Below are 16,771 nucleotides of genomic sequence, written 5' to 3' on the forward strand. Positions count from 1 at the left end.
CAGTTGCATGAGCAGAGGGACAGAACATTGGGGCTACCCTGTTTATCCATATCCCCATCATGGCAGAGTCTAGCAAAGAGGTGGCACCTTACTTGACAAGCAGAGTTGCTTTAACTCTGTAAGCAAGGGTACACTGGAGGGGAAAGTATGGGAATGTCTCTGCTGAGACATTTCACCCACTAAATTAAGCTAACAACCAGATCAGTTCTGCACAGCCTCACATAACCCTTTCCACATCTCATCCAGTGTTTGCTCAATGCATGGGTCACAGGGCTTTTCTAGATCTTTCACCAGATGATCTATTCCTACACCATTGTCTTGGCTTCCATTAGGAGGGGTGAGAGCTCAGCAAGGGGTGGTGGGAGTAGTCATTTGCCTTCCAATGGCAGAGGATTGTCTTCCTGCAGTTTATAAATTAGAATTTAAAAGGATGCATTCTCATGGACAAAGACTCCTCTCCTCCTCCGGGAAGAGCAGAGATAAAGAGGAAACAGGCTCACTTTTTTGTTATTGTTGTTTGTTTGTGGGAGGGTGGGGGCAGGGCAGGGGAGCAGCTTTTATAACCTGGATGCTGTAAGTGTTGTAGGGACTGTGGGAGTTATGGGAACTAACACCCAAGTTCACGAGAACAAGTGGCCAGTTATGAACACACTATGCTCCGCAGTCTAAGGACCTAACTACCTTAAGGACGTTTGCCCTAATGTAACTATGTAAGTGTGTAAACCTCTAATTAAAGTGCATCAGTTTAAAGCAGACCGTTATCCCATTAAACTGCTGTAGGAAAGGACTTCAAGTCTATATTTGGAGTGGAAATGGACAGTCCTCACTAAGTGTCTGATTATATCAGTCTTGCTGGCCACAGCTCAGAAGGACCAAGTCACCAGCAGCACCAACCCTGGACATTCCAGCTATTGCTAGTGATTGGAGGTTTTCAACAGTGCCAGTTTCTATGTTAGTTAGATTTACACTGCAAGTATGGCTAAGGCCCCACAAGAGATTAAGGGGAGACCTCGAGTATGGGGAATGGGCACACAGAAAGGGGCTCTGTACCAGGAGCAAGGACCAAGGCAGGGCATGTTAGTCCCAGATCAGGATGATCAATCTAGCCACCACTGTCCCGCCGGAGCAGTGATGGGCCCAGGGTAAGAACCAACTAGATTGGAACAAAAAGGCAGAATCACCAGGTGAATTCCACCCTGCAGCCAGGAGGGCAAACTGGGCTTACTCCTGGGGCAGTGTCCAGCTGGAGTGAAGCCAGCCAAGCGCACATCCAACAGCTACTGCAGCCACCAATTCAAGTCCCACAGGGCAGCAAATAGCCACTCATGGGCATGGCCCACAGTCCGAGGCAGCCAGAATACCCCACCAGGGCTCTGCCCAGGCCATGGGGCTCATCCCTATCCTCCCTAGTAATGCCTAGCCCCCACTACCCTAGCCCCAGAGGGCCCATGGGGAGAGGAGGCAGCCCTTACCATGGCCCAGGACCTGCCCCCTGAACAGCTCCACATGGGTAACCACAAAAGTTAATCACTTTAAGGTAAAGACAGCAGGGCATGGTCCTGCCATCTCACACAGCTGGTGGCCCACCTGCAATTGGAGGAGGAAGTGTCAGACCCCACAGAGGCTGCCCTGCTGCAGTCCCATCCAGGCGGGCAGAGGGAGGGCGGATTGACCGCTGGAAACTGGCAAACAGGAAGTGGCTCTGAGCATATGGCTCCAAATCTTGCGCTTGTTCCTGCAAGATCTTATGGCTCCAAATTACACATCCTAAGAGGCCTCAAGCTTAACCTGTAAGTCCTGGGGGGGCTGGAAATTTCATGGGACCTATTCCCTCCTGTCCTTTTGCTTTCTCCCATTTCAGGAGCCACCGTAATGCACCCCTCGCTAGGCTTGGGACCCTCTTTTGTAAAGAGCTGTTTATACTTGGGCTACACAAATAGTTCTATTAATCTTGAGATAGTTGCAGAGTATGCCTACACTATCTTGTGCTGAAACAGCTGCAAATGCTTTCAAATGTATGAACTTTACATTTACTTTACCACATTAACTTCAAGAATGACGTATGACTTCATGAAGGCTGACATGCTTTTTTAAACAAGCAGTCAAAATACAGCTAGATCTTAAAACATTAACTTCTATTTTTTTAGGGCAACTGGCGCTGGATTTGGATTTGATAGGCATAATTTTAACAAATGGTCATCAAAGATGGGAGCCAGCTGCACATGGTAGCATAAACAGAGTGGTAGAATTGTTTAGCTTCACATATATTGTGAATCAAAACTTTGAAGACACTCGCTCTTACTTTTGAAGGGAGGAGGATCTATCAGTGAATGGGTATATCTACACTGGAGTTAACATGGGTCCTTACATGAGTTTAAGACAAAATTTCACTACTTTCCATACAAAAATATCCCTTTACCCACATTTGGAGGTTCTATAAGCCTGGTCTAGCTGGTGGGTGACTGGGACTCTGGTAGGTCATGGCCAGTGGTTACAACAGGAGTTGGCTGCCAGAGTCAAGGGTCAAACCCAAAATTCAGGACTTGGAGTAACGCAAGGCAGGAGCAGGGCTGGGAACAACCAGGCACTATAACAACTGTAGTTAAGTGCCTTCGAGCAGCCAATTGAACTGCTGCTGAGCTTAGGAGCCAGTGTGGTGACTCTTCCAACCAATCAGGTGTGTAGCCAATCAGGCAGCCTACTATATGCCAGCTGTTTGAGGCAAGGCTTTGTTTAGTGTAGGGGTCGGCAACATTTGGCACGTGGCTCGTCAGGGTAAGCACCTTGGCGGGCCGGGCCAGGCCAGTTTTATTTACCTGCTGACGCGGCAGGTTCGGCCGATCGTGGCCCCCCTGGCCGCGGTTCGCTGTCCCGGGCCAATGGGGGCGGCAAGAAGCCGCGGCCAGCACATCCCTCGCCCGCGCCGCTTCTCGCCGCCCCCATTGACCCGGGACGGCGAACTGCGGCCAGTGGAGGCCGTGATTGGCCGAACCTGCCGCATCAGCAGGTAAATAAAACTGGCCCAGCCCGCCAGGGTGCTTACCCTGGTGAGCCGCGTGCCAAACGTTGCCGACCCCTGGTTTAGTGCATGGAAAAAAAGACAGAGTTCATTTTAAATTAGATTTTTCCTGAACTTCAGTCTTCCCACTAGGTGTATGCCTGGACTTTACTGAAGAATAACTACACAGCTTACTTTGAAAGTGAAAATAACATTTACACTTAAAAACTGCGTCTGGGTGTGTAAGTATGGTGATGATATACAGGATAAGCCTTACATTCTGCCTGCCCTCACCAGGGATGCTTGGGGGTGTGAGGGACTGAGAGACATCGTTGTTCATCTACAACAACTCCCATGCCCCCACAGCCTGTTAAGTCTGACTTCCTCCAGTAGTGTGCAGTAGTCTTCCCTTACTACTAATGAACCTGTCCAAAATAAATGACTTCCTTTTCCAGGTGGTAGGCAAGAAAGGAGTGACTGCACTGTGCATTAGAGCTGTGAAAACAGTGGGGCCTCACCAGGAATCTCTTGAACCCGGCTTTGGGTATTTGGTTACCAATTCACAGATATAGACTCTGCTGGCTTTAAGGGGCCACCAGCATGGGTAGTAGGGGTGATTAATGGCACAGGCTCTCTTTTCTCCATGTTTCCCCCCCTGACGATTACACAAATTACATGCAAAAAAAATCTACATTGGTGCAGCTTTAAGATCACAAATTTAAACAAGGGAGTGATACAAAAGTTTAAGTTCTCCATGAAACATTATCACACTTACAGTGCACATAATGTTGATTACTATACTGTTTATTGTATCCTGCGATATACCTTTGGTGCAACGTTAAGTGAGTTAATGTTATGGGAACCGTAACATTTGTATTTCCTGGTTCTTTTTAAATACATAACCTTACTGTGACAGGTTGGATCACAGAAACACCCTCCCCCTGAACTTACTGCCAGAGATTTGGACACTGTCCATGGCAGAGGCAGTACCTGTAAAATTTCTGTTTGTCTTTGGACACACTCCTTTTCAGTACCTTGAAACCACATGATGTCACTCCTAGGGGTTCTAGCCCGTTTTGGGGTTTCTGGTCCCCAGATGCTTGCAAACAGGTTGGGATGTAGTATTGCTAACAGAATGCAGACAGCAATATCTGTTAAAGTGGAGGTGTCTTGGCATTTAGCCACCAATACCATGAGGCTGTGTGCCTCAGTTTCCCCTTGTACACAGCAGCATGGGCCTGTTATGCTTTTGCTGCTTTTTACAGGTCTGGGCTGTAAAGTAACATGCTGGTGGGGCTGTCTTTTCACCATCCCCAGCATGTATAACAGCTTCTTCCACAAATTAGGTATGTCCCACATTTTTAAAGGGTTTACCACTAGTGTGTATTCTTTTGTTTTAACCCATAGGTGAATTAGCAAAAGACACAAGGTTAACCGCAAATCTATGGTGGACAGGCTTCGTTCACTCAATTTGACTTGTTTAGCGTCTATTGCATTTTCCCAGATCTCTGTGCCCTCTGGTAGACACTCTGAAGCAGATTCTTCTGCCTCTTTGGGGAAGACTTCTAGTTTGGGCATGTGCTTGGGTCTTTGGCCAGGAAAGGGTGTACTACAACCATGCTTGCCCTCGGCCCCTCCCTCTGGAGTTTCTTTGGGCTGGATCCCACTCCCTTGTGAAGTTCCTCCCATGCAGAGATTCTCCCCCTCCCCCCTTGGAGAGAGAGTTTTATCTCTTGCAAGTGTAGCAAGAAAAACATCTTTCCCTGGGGTGCTCCGGACCCCTTTGGGCACCCCACTTTCTGTTTCCAATGGGTCAGCTGGATGGACCCCCTCATCCAGGAGACCTGACTCCCCCGGTTACCCTTAAAACCTGATCCACAGGAGAGGGGGCTGGCATTTTGAATGCAGACTTTTCACCCTCCTCCTGGGAAAGCCCCTCCCTACAAAAGGTGGGTGGACTCTCTGGCCCCCCCCGACCTTCCATCTGGGCTTCCCTCTTTGGGCTCCCTTCTGGGTCCGACACTCTCGTGTCCCCCTAAAAGGGAAGGTGATCCTGCCCCAGCTGTGGACTCACAGCTACCAGCTACGACAGACCTCTCACTGGCCAGCAAAATCCCCCCCCCTTCCACTCGGGTTGGGCTGGCACTCAGCTACAGAGTCCTTGGGGCCTGTTCCCACTACAGCGGTCCCCAGGACCCCAACTTCCACCTTTGGGACACACGCCTCTGTGCACCCCAGGGCAGGCCCGGCTCCCTGCTGACCTGCAACTTCCTGGCAGTCAGTAGCTGTGGTGGCCTCCTTGCTACAAGGTGGTACATCCCCCTCCCCCGGGGAGATGATTACGGGACAGGAGCTGGCTTCATCCCGCTCCTCCCTCTGGAACTTCCCTTGAGCCCCGGGGCTATAGGAACTGGCTATAACCAGCCCTGCCCCCGAAGCTGCATCCTTTACTGCTGCAGAAGAATCTAAGAGACACTCTCCTATTCCCCCAGCAGTCCGTGTGACTTCACCCCCACCTCCTTCTCACTGCTAACCAACCCTGGGACAGATTCTGCCACACTAAAGAAATCATTCCCTAGTAGAAACGGTGCAAAATTGTGTGCCACCGTTGCAACAGTCAGCTCAGCCTGTAAATCCCAAGTTTGCATGTGTACTTTAGCTAAAGGTGCAAGGACTTTGTAACCCCTGACCAGCTCTAATTCTGCCATTTTACCTGGCAACAAATCCTTTTCCTGGATCAGGTCCCTCCTGACCACAGAAATCTCAGCCCCCGTGTCCCTTAATCCAAGAAGCATTTGACCATTCAATTTATCATTGCTTGGTTGTGTGGAAGCAAGCTTTACAAATCCTGTGTGGAAAGAGGCAACAGCCTGGCTCTGAGAAGCCGCAGCTTCATGTGTTACTTGTTGCCTGTTTCCACTCAGCAAGGGACACTTATTCCTCAGGTGCTCAGTGGACTTACAATGATAGCACCTCTTGGGCTCCTCTGCTTGCACAGGAAATTTGGGACGAGTACCAGGGGAATGAGGAGGTGAACACCCAGCCTCCTTTTTCCCCAGGGATAAAACAGTGATTCTGCTTTCCCCCAACCTTATACTAGGGTTACCATACGTCTGGTTTTTCCCGAACATGTCCAGCTTTTCAGCAATCAAACCCCCGTCCGGGGGGAATTGCCAAAAAGCCGAACATGTCCGGGAAAAATACCGGACGGGCACTTCCTCTCCCGCGGCTGCTCTGCTCCTCCCCTGACTCAGACTTCGGCTCTGTTTAAGAGCCAAGCGGCCCAAGCCAGTGCTACCGGCTTCGGGCAGCCCCCGTGCCTCCGGACCCCGAGCCGCCAGCCGGGCACTTCCCTCCCGGGCTCCAGTTGCTCTGCTCCAGTGGCGCAGGGTCCGGAGGCAAGGGGGCTGCCCGAAGCCGGTAGTGCTGGCTCGGGCAGCTTGGCTCTTAAACAGAGCCGAAGAGTCAGGGGAGGAGCAGAGCAGCTGGAGCCCGGGAGGGGAAGTGCCCAGCCGGGGGCGCAGGGTCCGGAGGCATGGGGGCTGCCCGAAGCCTGAGCGCTACTGGCTTCACGGTTTGCCGGGCAGCCTCCAGACCCTGCGCCCCCGGCTGGGCGCTTCCCCTCCCGGGCTCCAGCTGTGCTGGGGAAGCGCCGGCCGGGGGCGCAGGGTCTGGAGGCTGCCCGGCAAACCGTGAAGCCGGTAGCGCTTGGGCAGCCCTTTTCGCGTGGCTGGGAGGGAGGAGGGGGAGTTAGGGTGGAGTTGGGGCGGGGCCAGGGGTGGGAAGGGGGCGGGGCCAGGGCCCCGTGGAGTGTCCTCTTTTTTTATTTTTTAAATATGGTAACCCTACCTTATACCCCTCTGCCAGTGGTTTGTGTTTGACTGCAGCTTGTGCTTGCTCATAAGAGTCTGCATACCCAGCTAATTCATCCACTGCATTTACCTTTTTGTCCCACAAATACTGTTTTACCTCATCACTGCACATGTTCAGGAAGTGTTCCTGAGTAACCAGATCACACATCCCTTCAAAGCTGGTAATGCCTTTCCCCTGCACCCATTTATCTACCAAATCTCTCATTTCTTTGGCATAAGCCACATTACTTAATCCAGATCCCCTCTTAAGGCTCCTGAATTTAACCCTGTAGGTTTCAGGTGTAACCTGAAACTGTTTAAAAACCAGCTCCTTAAATTTACCATAGTTTGAAGCATCATCAATAGGCATCTTATTGAATATGTCCAGAGCTCTGCCAGACAATTTTGCTATCAATGTGGTCATCTTCTGATCTTCAGGGATGGCATGGAGGGTGCACAGTCTCTCAAAGGTGATGAAATATTTGGTGATATCGCTGGACTCGTCATACTGTGGACATAGTCGCTCCCATTTGTGGATTTTTGGGGAAGTGGAGCCAGCAGGGGGAGGGTTTTGTCTCCTCAACTCCATAACAGCCAGTTCATGTTTCTGGGCCTCCCTCTGGGCCTTCCTAGCCCTCTCATGGGCAGCTGTCTCTGCCTCCGCCCTCGCTCGCTCCCTCGCTGCCTCCGCCTCCATAGCTCTCTTGTGGGCAGCCTCTTCCCTTACATTTTCTGCCTCCACAACACTAATTTCTAATGGTCTTAGATCCAGCCGTCTCTTATGTTCATTTTCTTTCTCTTTTGCTTCCAGTTTGGCCAGCTTTAGTCCATTAGCAGCATCACTAGTACTCATTTTCCTGCTTTCTTGTGCTGGGCCACAACCCCTCTGCAGTTCACTGAAACTGAGATGCACTCAGCTCAGGGGATTCTTAGTTAACAGAGACTTTCACAGTGCCCAGCGTTCAGCTTTTCTGGGCAATTTGTACCCTGTGCAGTTTTAGTTTCTTCTGATCTTCCATCTTATTTTGCTTCCTTTTCTGTCCCTACTTCCCTTGCCCGAAATAAGTAAAAAGAAAATAAACCAGTAACCACTTTGTCTGTTCTCCAGCCACCACACTTAAAACTCACTTAAAATCACTACCAGTATCTCAAAGCAATCAGCTGTGCACAGACCCTGCTCGACTACGCCACTGTGACGGGTTGGATCACAGAAACCCCCTCGGGAGCTGCCACCTGATGTGCAAAGACTACCTCTGCTCCTGTTTTCCCTGCCAGCTCAGGACTCCAGCACCCTGTCTTGCTGGGCCAGACACTCCCGTCTGCTCCAACACAGACCCAGGGTCTGAATCACTTGCTCCAAAGCTGCAAGTTTACCTGAAAACAGCTCACAGAAGTGTGCTTGTCTTTAGCACTCAGATGCCCAACTCCCAATGGGATCTAAACCCAAATAAATCCATTTTACCCTGCATAAAGCTTATGCAGGGCAAACTCATAAATTGTTCGCCCTCTATAACACTGATAGAGAGATATGCACAGTTGTTTGCTCCCCCAGGTATTAATACATACCCTGAGTAAATTACTAAATAAAAAGTGATTTTATTAAATACAGAAAATAGGATTTAAGTGGTTCCAAGTAGTAACAGACAGAACAAAGTAAGTCACCAAGTAAAATAAAATAAAATGCGCAAATCTATGTCTAATCAAACTGAATACAGATAAGTTCCTCACCAGTTCCAGAGTGCTCCCTTTTACAGGCTAATCTCCTTTTAGCCTGGGTCCAGCATTCACTCACACCCCCTGTAGTTACTGTCCTTTGTTCCAGTTCCCTTCAAGTATCCTGGGGGGTGGAGAAGCTCTTTCCTTAGCCAGCTGAAGACCAAATGGAGGGGTCTCCCACGGGTTTAAATAGACTCTCTCTTGTGAGTGGAGACCCCCCCTCCTCCCTCCTATGCAAAGTCCAGCTCCAAGATGGAGTTCTGGAGTCACCTGGGCAAGTCACATGTCCCTGCACGACTCAGTCTTTACAGGCCGAAGCCATTGTCCACATAGTATCTTGCATGTCTCCAGGAAGACTTCTTATGTGGATTGGAGCATTCCAAGATGCATTGTTCCCCAAGTGTTTCCTGATCAGGTACTTAACCTGGCGAATTCCTTCCTAAAGAAGCTGACCAAATGCCTCCCAAAGCTTACTTGGAAACCAAGCAAGCATACAGCCCATATTCTTAACCTCGAGTAGAAAATGATATATATGTACAAATAGGATGAATAGCTATAGTAGACCATAACCTTTGCGGAGATATATTACATGGTACAGGTAGCACAAAACATATTCCAGTTATGTCATACATACATTTATAAGCACCCCCTTCCCATAAAGCCTTATGGGGTACACTGTCACACTTACCATCAGTCTTTGGCCTTAATTATATTATAAATAAAAAGGCAGCATGTATGCAATGTGACAGTTTAATAAATTCCTGCTAATACTTAAAGTGGAAAACATGTTTATTAACATTCTTTCAAATCCCCCTTATACAAGGCCATATAAAAAATCTTTGCATTTTGATTATACATAGTTATAATGATATTATATATAATTTAGGTTTTCATGATACACTAGTAAGTACAGAGTTCTGTTAAATATTTATAACCACTCATTTTCAAATCAAATACTTGAAAAAACAATTTATCTATGTACATAGTTTAGCAGACTAATGCAGCATAAAATGCTCCTTATTTAGAGGTATATGATGTGAGGATCAACAGAACAGTTACTACAATTCAGTATTTCTATATACAGCTTTGCTTGCCTTGCTGTTTTGGTCACTCCCAGTCCCTGCATTATTGTCATAGGAAATTAGTCTGGCTGCTATCAGCAAATGGGGCCGATTAATAAGATGTTCATTATGAATCTTTTTGTGTGTGCTATTTTAAATCTAACTGATTCTGAAATTTCCTTCAAAACCTTAAACTGCTCATGCAAGCTCAATAGGATTACTTGGAAAAGTAGCAGAATCACAGCTGTCAAGATTAAAGCAGCAGTTTCCCTGCTTTGTGATCAGCTAGCTAAAAGAATACTAAACTGTTCTACCTCCTTCTTTCAGTAGTGGTGGCAGCCTTGGGAAAACCCCAGAGACACAGGAACCGTATACATTTTTGATTGGGTTGGAGGGGTAGCGCTTACCGTACGGTTAATAAATATAACTATCAATATAAGCCAATCTTACCTACAAGCTGTAATCAGGAAAAAAAAAAACTACTTTCTTGACTATATCCCATTTCAACAAGATGCTGACATTTAAAGTAGAGTCTCTGGTTTACTGTGATATCCCTACTGATGGAGACTCCCAGCACTATTCATTAGTATTGTGAAGTCCAGTTAAACTGTTCATTTTGAAAAGATAAATATGTGAATGAATGACAACCAAAAAAATCTGTCTGTAATATGACTAAAACATAGAACACTACATGAAGAGCTGCATCTATTGAAGTAACCAAAGAGATCACCAAATAGAATGTATTCCCTATATAAGTGTATGTAAAGTATAGCTTTATGAACAGTTTTGTTCTTACGAGATTGATCACTAGCAGCCTTGAAGCTCAAACAGTATTTGCCGCTCTGTACTCCCTTTCATCATTGGGCTGTAGCTGAACCACTACACTCTCTTCATTCATTCCATCCTCTGCATCACTACTATCAATATCCTCATTGTCGTCTTCCTCATATTCTGAAGATTCAGTCATGTTTTGATGGGAATGAGACTCTGACAAAGCCCCAAATGACTGAGTGCTAGCTGAAGCTAATGGTCTAAACAAAGGGGTGTTTTCAGAGACTTCGTTCTCTTCTTGACTGCTGTCTGTTTCAGAGTCTGAATCCCCTTGAGAAGGGACCACTTTCTGCTTACATACAGGGCATGTTTTCTTGGTTTTAGTCAGCCATGGGTCCACACACTTGCAATGATATGCTGTCAGGAAACAAAACAGGTACGTCATTTGCTAGGTAAACATGAGAGTCTGAGGTTACTCTTGTTATGTTATAATTTTGTGTTACAGTTTTATGTTAAATAATGCTGATTTTAAAAGATCTTGTGTTTGGGTGTCAACCACACACAATGCCTGATTGGGGACAAATGGGCCAATTAAGCTTATAGGCTGCACCTGGAGGAGAGGCAGGGACTACTAAAGGTTAACTGATGATGAAGGCCAGCTGGCTGGGGCAGGCTGAGCTTATATAAAGGCAAGAAGGGGCTGTTGGGAGGAGCTCTGCAGTCCCTCCCTAGAGGCTAGGTGAGGCATGGCACGGTACAAAGTGGAGGTGATATAGGGGGAGAGTAGGCCCTGGGATCCTGCCTTGGACTGTAGACTCTGGCAAGAACTCTAGAAGGGGTGAAGTAGCCACAGGGAGCAGAGGAAGCTCCAGTGGTGATGCAGAGGTGGGCTAGGAGATAAGGAAGAAAGGTAGAAAAGAGCCCAGAAAAATAGCAAGAGGGTCAGAGCTTACGCAGACTGTGGCTGCTGGCCAGAGTGTATGTGGGCTGGAACCCAGAATACTGGGTAGGTCCAGGTTCCCTTACCAGCCACTGGGAAAGCAGCACAGACTGAGTAGTGGATCAAAAGATTGCCTGAGACAGTTTGTCCAGTGGGACTTTGATATCCTGGAAGGGGAGAACTATAATAATCTGGCTGGAGGGAGCAACTGAGTCCAGATAGAGACCACAGGGTGAGCAAGCAAAGGAGGGGACATCTGACTGCTCGAGAGCTAATCCCCAGATGAACCACAAGGCGGCGCCACTTGTGGTGAGTGAACCTCTTCAGAGAACGTTGGTTACTGTAAACCAGTTGGGATATTGGTCATGTTTACCTTTGGACAACACTTAGCACAGTGGGTCCTGATCCTAACAAGAGCCTCTGAACACTACTGTAATATAAATAATAACCATTTTTGGAATCTATGAATCTATGGTTCATCAGCTTCCATCAAGTGAACAATCATTAGACCCTTGCTGAAAAAGTTTTTGATGCTGGAAATCTTTTTTTCCTGAGAAGGTTGTGGCAAGGCAATTTTCACTGGTGTCTACTGGAGTCTTCCAATCTCCTTGATCTCTTAGCCTGGTATTAGGGCTGGATTTGGCACAGCAACTGTACTGATCTCAATGGCCTTATCTAAACTGAGAAAATGCATCTTATGAAAATGTCTTAACTAACATGATGATCAACACAACCTAGCAGGACAGGTGTGTTAGCTGGTCAGGAACCCTATGGTTAACCATGACCAACTAATATGTTTTTAAACATGGTGCATCACTTTCTATACTATGTATAAAGTCATGTTTAACATGTAGTAATTAACATGTTTTCCTAGGACAAGTGTTCATGATGATTCCTTTAGATCTGTCAGTAGCCTTTGACTGTGAGATTTGGTTAACTTTGTGGCCCTTAGCTAGGGTAGATGCCATATTTCTGTTCTTTCTTTCTGAGAAGTCCCAGGCATTTGTCTGTCTGCCCTCAAGGTTCTTTTGTATGGAATTCTACAAAACCCTATTTAGTCTCTCACTGAGCAGAATGGGTATGTGAGGCCACTATGTGAGATGGTTTTGGCTGCACTGTCATCAGATGTCTCATTTTCATCTGACCTGATGATACTCTTTTGCAGTGCCTGGTGAGGGTGTGACATTGAGAACAAACTGGCTAAGGCTCAGTCCAGACAAGATGGAGGCAATGTGACTAGTGGACTGAAGGAAGGATCATAAGGGTATGGTAGGGATGGCTCCTGACCCTTTTGTTAGGGGGTTTGTCCAACCATTGTCCAAGATGTTAACAATTTGGGGGAGGTCCTGGGCCCCTGATTGCTCCTGGATTTCTAGCTGGTGTGGATAGCCAAGAATACCAATTTTTACCTGTGTCTGGTTAGACTTTGCAATCTTTTCTATTCGATCTGGATCCACTTACTGCAATGTGGCGACATTTGAGGAAGACTAATCAAGACCAGCAGCTGATGCACAACATGGCTGGCTCCCTGCTAGGCAGAATTAGTCACAGGGAATCTATTACATCTTACAGCTCTCCTAGCAGAGCACTGGTTTCCAGGTCCAAATGGGTTTATTTCCAGACTACTCAACAGACTCTCTCTCTCTAGGTTGCTGTGGCAGTAGAGATAAACTGAGCAAACAGTCCCTAGATTTAAATGTCTGGGAACTGATTGCAACATACACTGTATGTAGAGTCTGACTCTGGAGTGCACTTCTCCACTGAACTGACACACACAGTCTGATCTTCAGGGCAGGGCTGGCTCCAGGCACCAGCAGAGGAAGCATGTGCCTGGGGCGGCACATGCTAAGTGGCGGCATTCCTTCCATTCTTGGGGTGGCACAGTCTGGGTGGCTTTTTTTGTTGTTGCTTGGGGCGGCAAAAATGGTAGAGCTGGCCCTGCTTCAGGGCACCAATGTCAGGCCCATATTTTCTATTGGGCATCTGACTGAAGAAAGGTGGACTCATTGGTTGGGTGATTAGCTGTGTTCTCATTATGATTATCCTTCTCTTGTTGCTGTTTAGAAGCCAAAATTGTCTGTTTTTAATCCAATTTTGTATATAGACTCTGGGCCACATTAGAGAGGCTACCTTTTATAAATCAATCAGTAAATAAATTCATTGCTGTTTTGGACACCAATATTTTCTTTAAATAACTGTTATAATTAAAGTATTAAAAACCAATATGCAGCTGCTTACCATGAGAGCAAGGAAGGATTCTGAGCTTGTCTCCATCCTCATATTCATCCAGACAAATGGCACATACATCATACTCATCTCCTGCAGCAGAAAATTGTGAATCAATACTACATTAAAAGCTGTATAACAAGCTGTATAACCTTCAAACACATACAGATAGGTTCTTTCTTTAATGTTCATAGGTCAACTGTTATCTTTTCCCATCCACAGCAATTTTTTTAAGCTGTATTGTCCCTTTCATTATACTACTACTTTGAACTGTGTGTTCATCTGTTCTCCTCTCAAGTGAAGGTTGATAAGGTTGCCATATTTCCTCAAGCTTGTGTGAAATGCCTTTTCTTTAATATTCTTATTAAAAATGTATTTAAAATATGTCTACATTATAATATAGATGCATCAACTATCAGTGGAGTATGTTAATTAAAAATATAGTAGCTAAAGAACAAGCAGAAGAATATTGATTTTCATATGCCCCATTTTAATTTGACAAACTAGAATTTCTCTTTTTTTAGAGGCAGGAGGACTGGAGGAAATCAGAATAATGAACAAGGAGCTATTACTTATCTAGTCATAAGAGAAAACACACACACACACACACACACTACTAAATAATATAAACCTCACAAACAAGATTTACATTATCGGTATGGTGCCCAGCATATAAACAATTTTCAACTGTCATATTCCTTTTTACCATGTGTTTTTTTTATTAAGAATTTGACTTACTACGGGGGGGGGGGTGTCTCTGCTTTGGCCCAGAGAATCATTGAGTGTCTTGTGTATATGCCTGCAGACCTTGGCCCACCATAGGCTGTGGTCATGCCTGCTGGTCTTGTCTCAGATGGGAGGACGATGCAGACAAGCTGAACTGCCAAAGCTGCAGACTTTTAACACGAGTGTTCTCTTGCCTCAGTGAATATTTAGATTCACATTCTTATGTTTGTTTTTCTATATACCTACGTGTATCCCTTCCAAACTTATCCAGAAGTTATACTGACGTATTTTCTTAGTTACATAAAGGAAACAATCTACAGTTTTATTATCATTTTATACAACACACACAACCAGACTAACAACTTAAAGCATTACTTTTTACAATATTTTTAATCTCTCAATCTGGTATTCTGTGTGGGCATTTAGTAACATCCTTGAAACATGTAGTAAACTGTTGCCTCAGTTGTTCATTATATTATATTCTGTAATGAGGTATGCTAACAACCTAACCCCTGATAAATTGCAATTACTAAAGAAATACACAAACACTAAAACTATGTGATGGGCTAAATATTCAGGTAAAATACAGCAAGAAGATTCTTCAGGGGACAGGGAGGCCAGAATTAACTTTCAGAAAAGTTTGCCCAGTCATATATACCAGGAGTGTAGCTTCTGATAGGTGTTATATGAAGCGGGGATGTAAACATATTATGTGTAGCTACCAAAAATCTTTCTTGGTTGAAAGGTCTCCTGCATTTCAATCTAATGTATTTTAGGTCAGAAATTAGGGCTATCAAGCGATTTTAAAAAAATTAACCGTGATTAATCACGCGATTAAAAAAATTAATCATGTGATAATTGTGCTGTTTAAATATTTTCGGATGTTTTCTACATTTGAAAATGTATTGATTTCAATTACAACAGAATACAAAGTATACCGTGCTCACTCTATATTTTTATTACAAATATTTGCACTGTAAGAAACAAAAGAATTTTTCAATTAGCTTCATACAAGTACTGTAATGCAATCTCTTTATCATGGAAGTTGAACTTACAAATATAAAAAATAATTGCATTCAAAAACAAAATAGTGTAAAACTTTAGAGCTACAAGTCCACTTCTCACTTTCTGGGGACACTGTAAATAAGAACAGGCGGTCGCATGGCTCTGTTGTAGCTGGCATTGCAAGATATTTACATGCCAGATGTGCTAAAGATTCCTATGTCCCTTCATGCTTCAACCACCATTCCAGGGCACATGCGACCATGCTGATCATGGGTTCTGCTTGAGAACAATCCAAAGCAGTGCGAACTGATGCATGTTCATTTTCGTCATCTGAGTCAGATGCCACCAGCAGAAGGCTGATTTTCTTTTTTGGTGGTTCGGGTTCTGTAGTTTCCGTGCTGAAGCGTTGCTCTTTAAAGACATCTGAAAGCATGCTCCGTGCCTCATCCCTCTCAGATTTTGGAAGATACTTCAGATTCTTAAACCTTGGGCCAAGTGCTGTAGCTATTTTTAGAAATCTCACATTGGTACCTTCTTTGCGTTTTGTCAAATCTGCAGTGAAAGTGTTCTTAAAATGAACAACATACTGGTTCATCATCTGAGACTGCTATACAGTAACTCCTCGCTTAACATTGTACTTATGTTCCTGAAAAATGCATCTTTGAGCGAAACGATGTTAAGCGAATCCAATTTCCCCATAAGAATTAATGTAAATGGGGGGAGAGGGAGTTAGGTTCCAGGGAAACTTTTTTCACCAGACAAGACTATAATTTTTATATATATATATATATATATATATTAATATATATATATATATATATATTTTCACATATACACACAGTATAAGTTTTAAACAAACAATTTAATACTGGTACACAGCGATGATGATTGTGAAGCTTGGTTGAGGTGGTGAAGTCAGAGGGTGGGATATTTCCCAGGGAATACCTTACTGCTAAATGATGAACTAGCAATTGGCCGAGCCTTCAAGGGTTAACTCGTTGTTGTTAATGTAGCCTCACGCTCTACAAGGCAGCACGAATGGAGGGAGGGGAGACAGCATGGCAGACAGACACACACCGTGTGAGAGAGATGCGCATTCCTCCTTTAAGTACGCTGAACCCACTCAAAGTACGCTGCCTTTTTAAGTAGATCAGCAAGCTGAGACGGCAGCTGCTGCCAGGAAGCTCCTTCCGTCCTAAGCCCTGTCGTGTGTCCCCCCTGCTCTATGGAAGATGGGGTAAGCGGGGAGCAAGAGGGAGGGGAACACCCTGACATTAGGCCCCCTCTTCTCTCTTTCCCCCCCACCCCCCGTGCACAGCAAGCAGAAGGCTCCGGGGAGCAGCTCCAAGGCAGAGGGCAGGAGCAGCACATGGCAGTCGGGGGAGGCACAGTTGAACTGCTGGCAATTAATAGCCTGCTGGGCAGCTGCCACACAGGGAACTTAGGGGAACAGGGAGCTAATGGGGGGGCTGCCGGT

General features: G+C 45.7%; 1 protein-coding gene across 2 annotated transcripts in view; it reads right to left on the reverse strand.

The window, feature by feature from the left end:
* Positions 1-9,299: 9,299 nt before the first annotated feature.
* RNF13 (ring finger protein 13) overlaps positions 9,300-16,771 on the reverse strand; it is a 135,722-nt gene continuing 128,250 nt past the window's right edge. For both annotated transcript variants that reach the window (XM_042853660.2, XM_005308214.4), the window contains exons 9-10: positions 13,576-13,656; positions 9,300-10,814 (exon numbers count right to left, since the gene is read on the reverse strand). In XM_042853660.2, coding sequence (XP_042709594.1) covers positions 10,450-10,814; positions 13,576-13,656 — 446 coding nt within the window. In that variant the 3' untranslated portion in view covers positions 9,300-10,449. The remainder of the gene's footprint in view (positions 10,815-13,575; positions 13,657-16,771) is intronic.

The sequence above is a fragment of the Chrysemys picta genome, chromosome 9 (assembly GCF_011386835.1).
Source record: "Chrysemys picta bellii isolate R12L10 chromosome 9, ASM1138683v2, whole genome shotgun sequence".
In the NCBI taxonomy this organism is placed as follows: domain Eukaryota; kingdom Metazoa; phylum Chordata; order Testudines; family Emydidae; genus Chrysemys; species Chrysemys picta.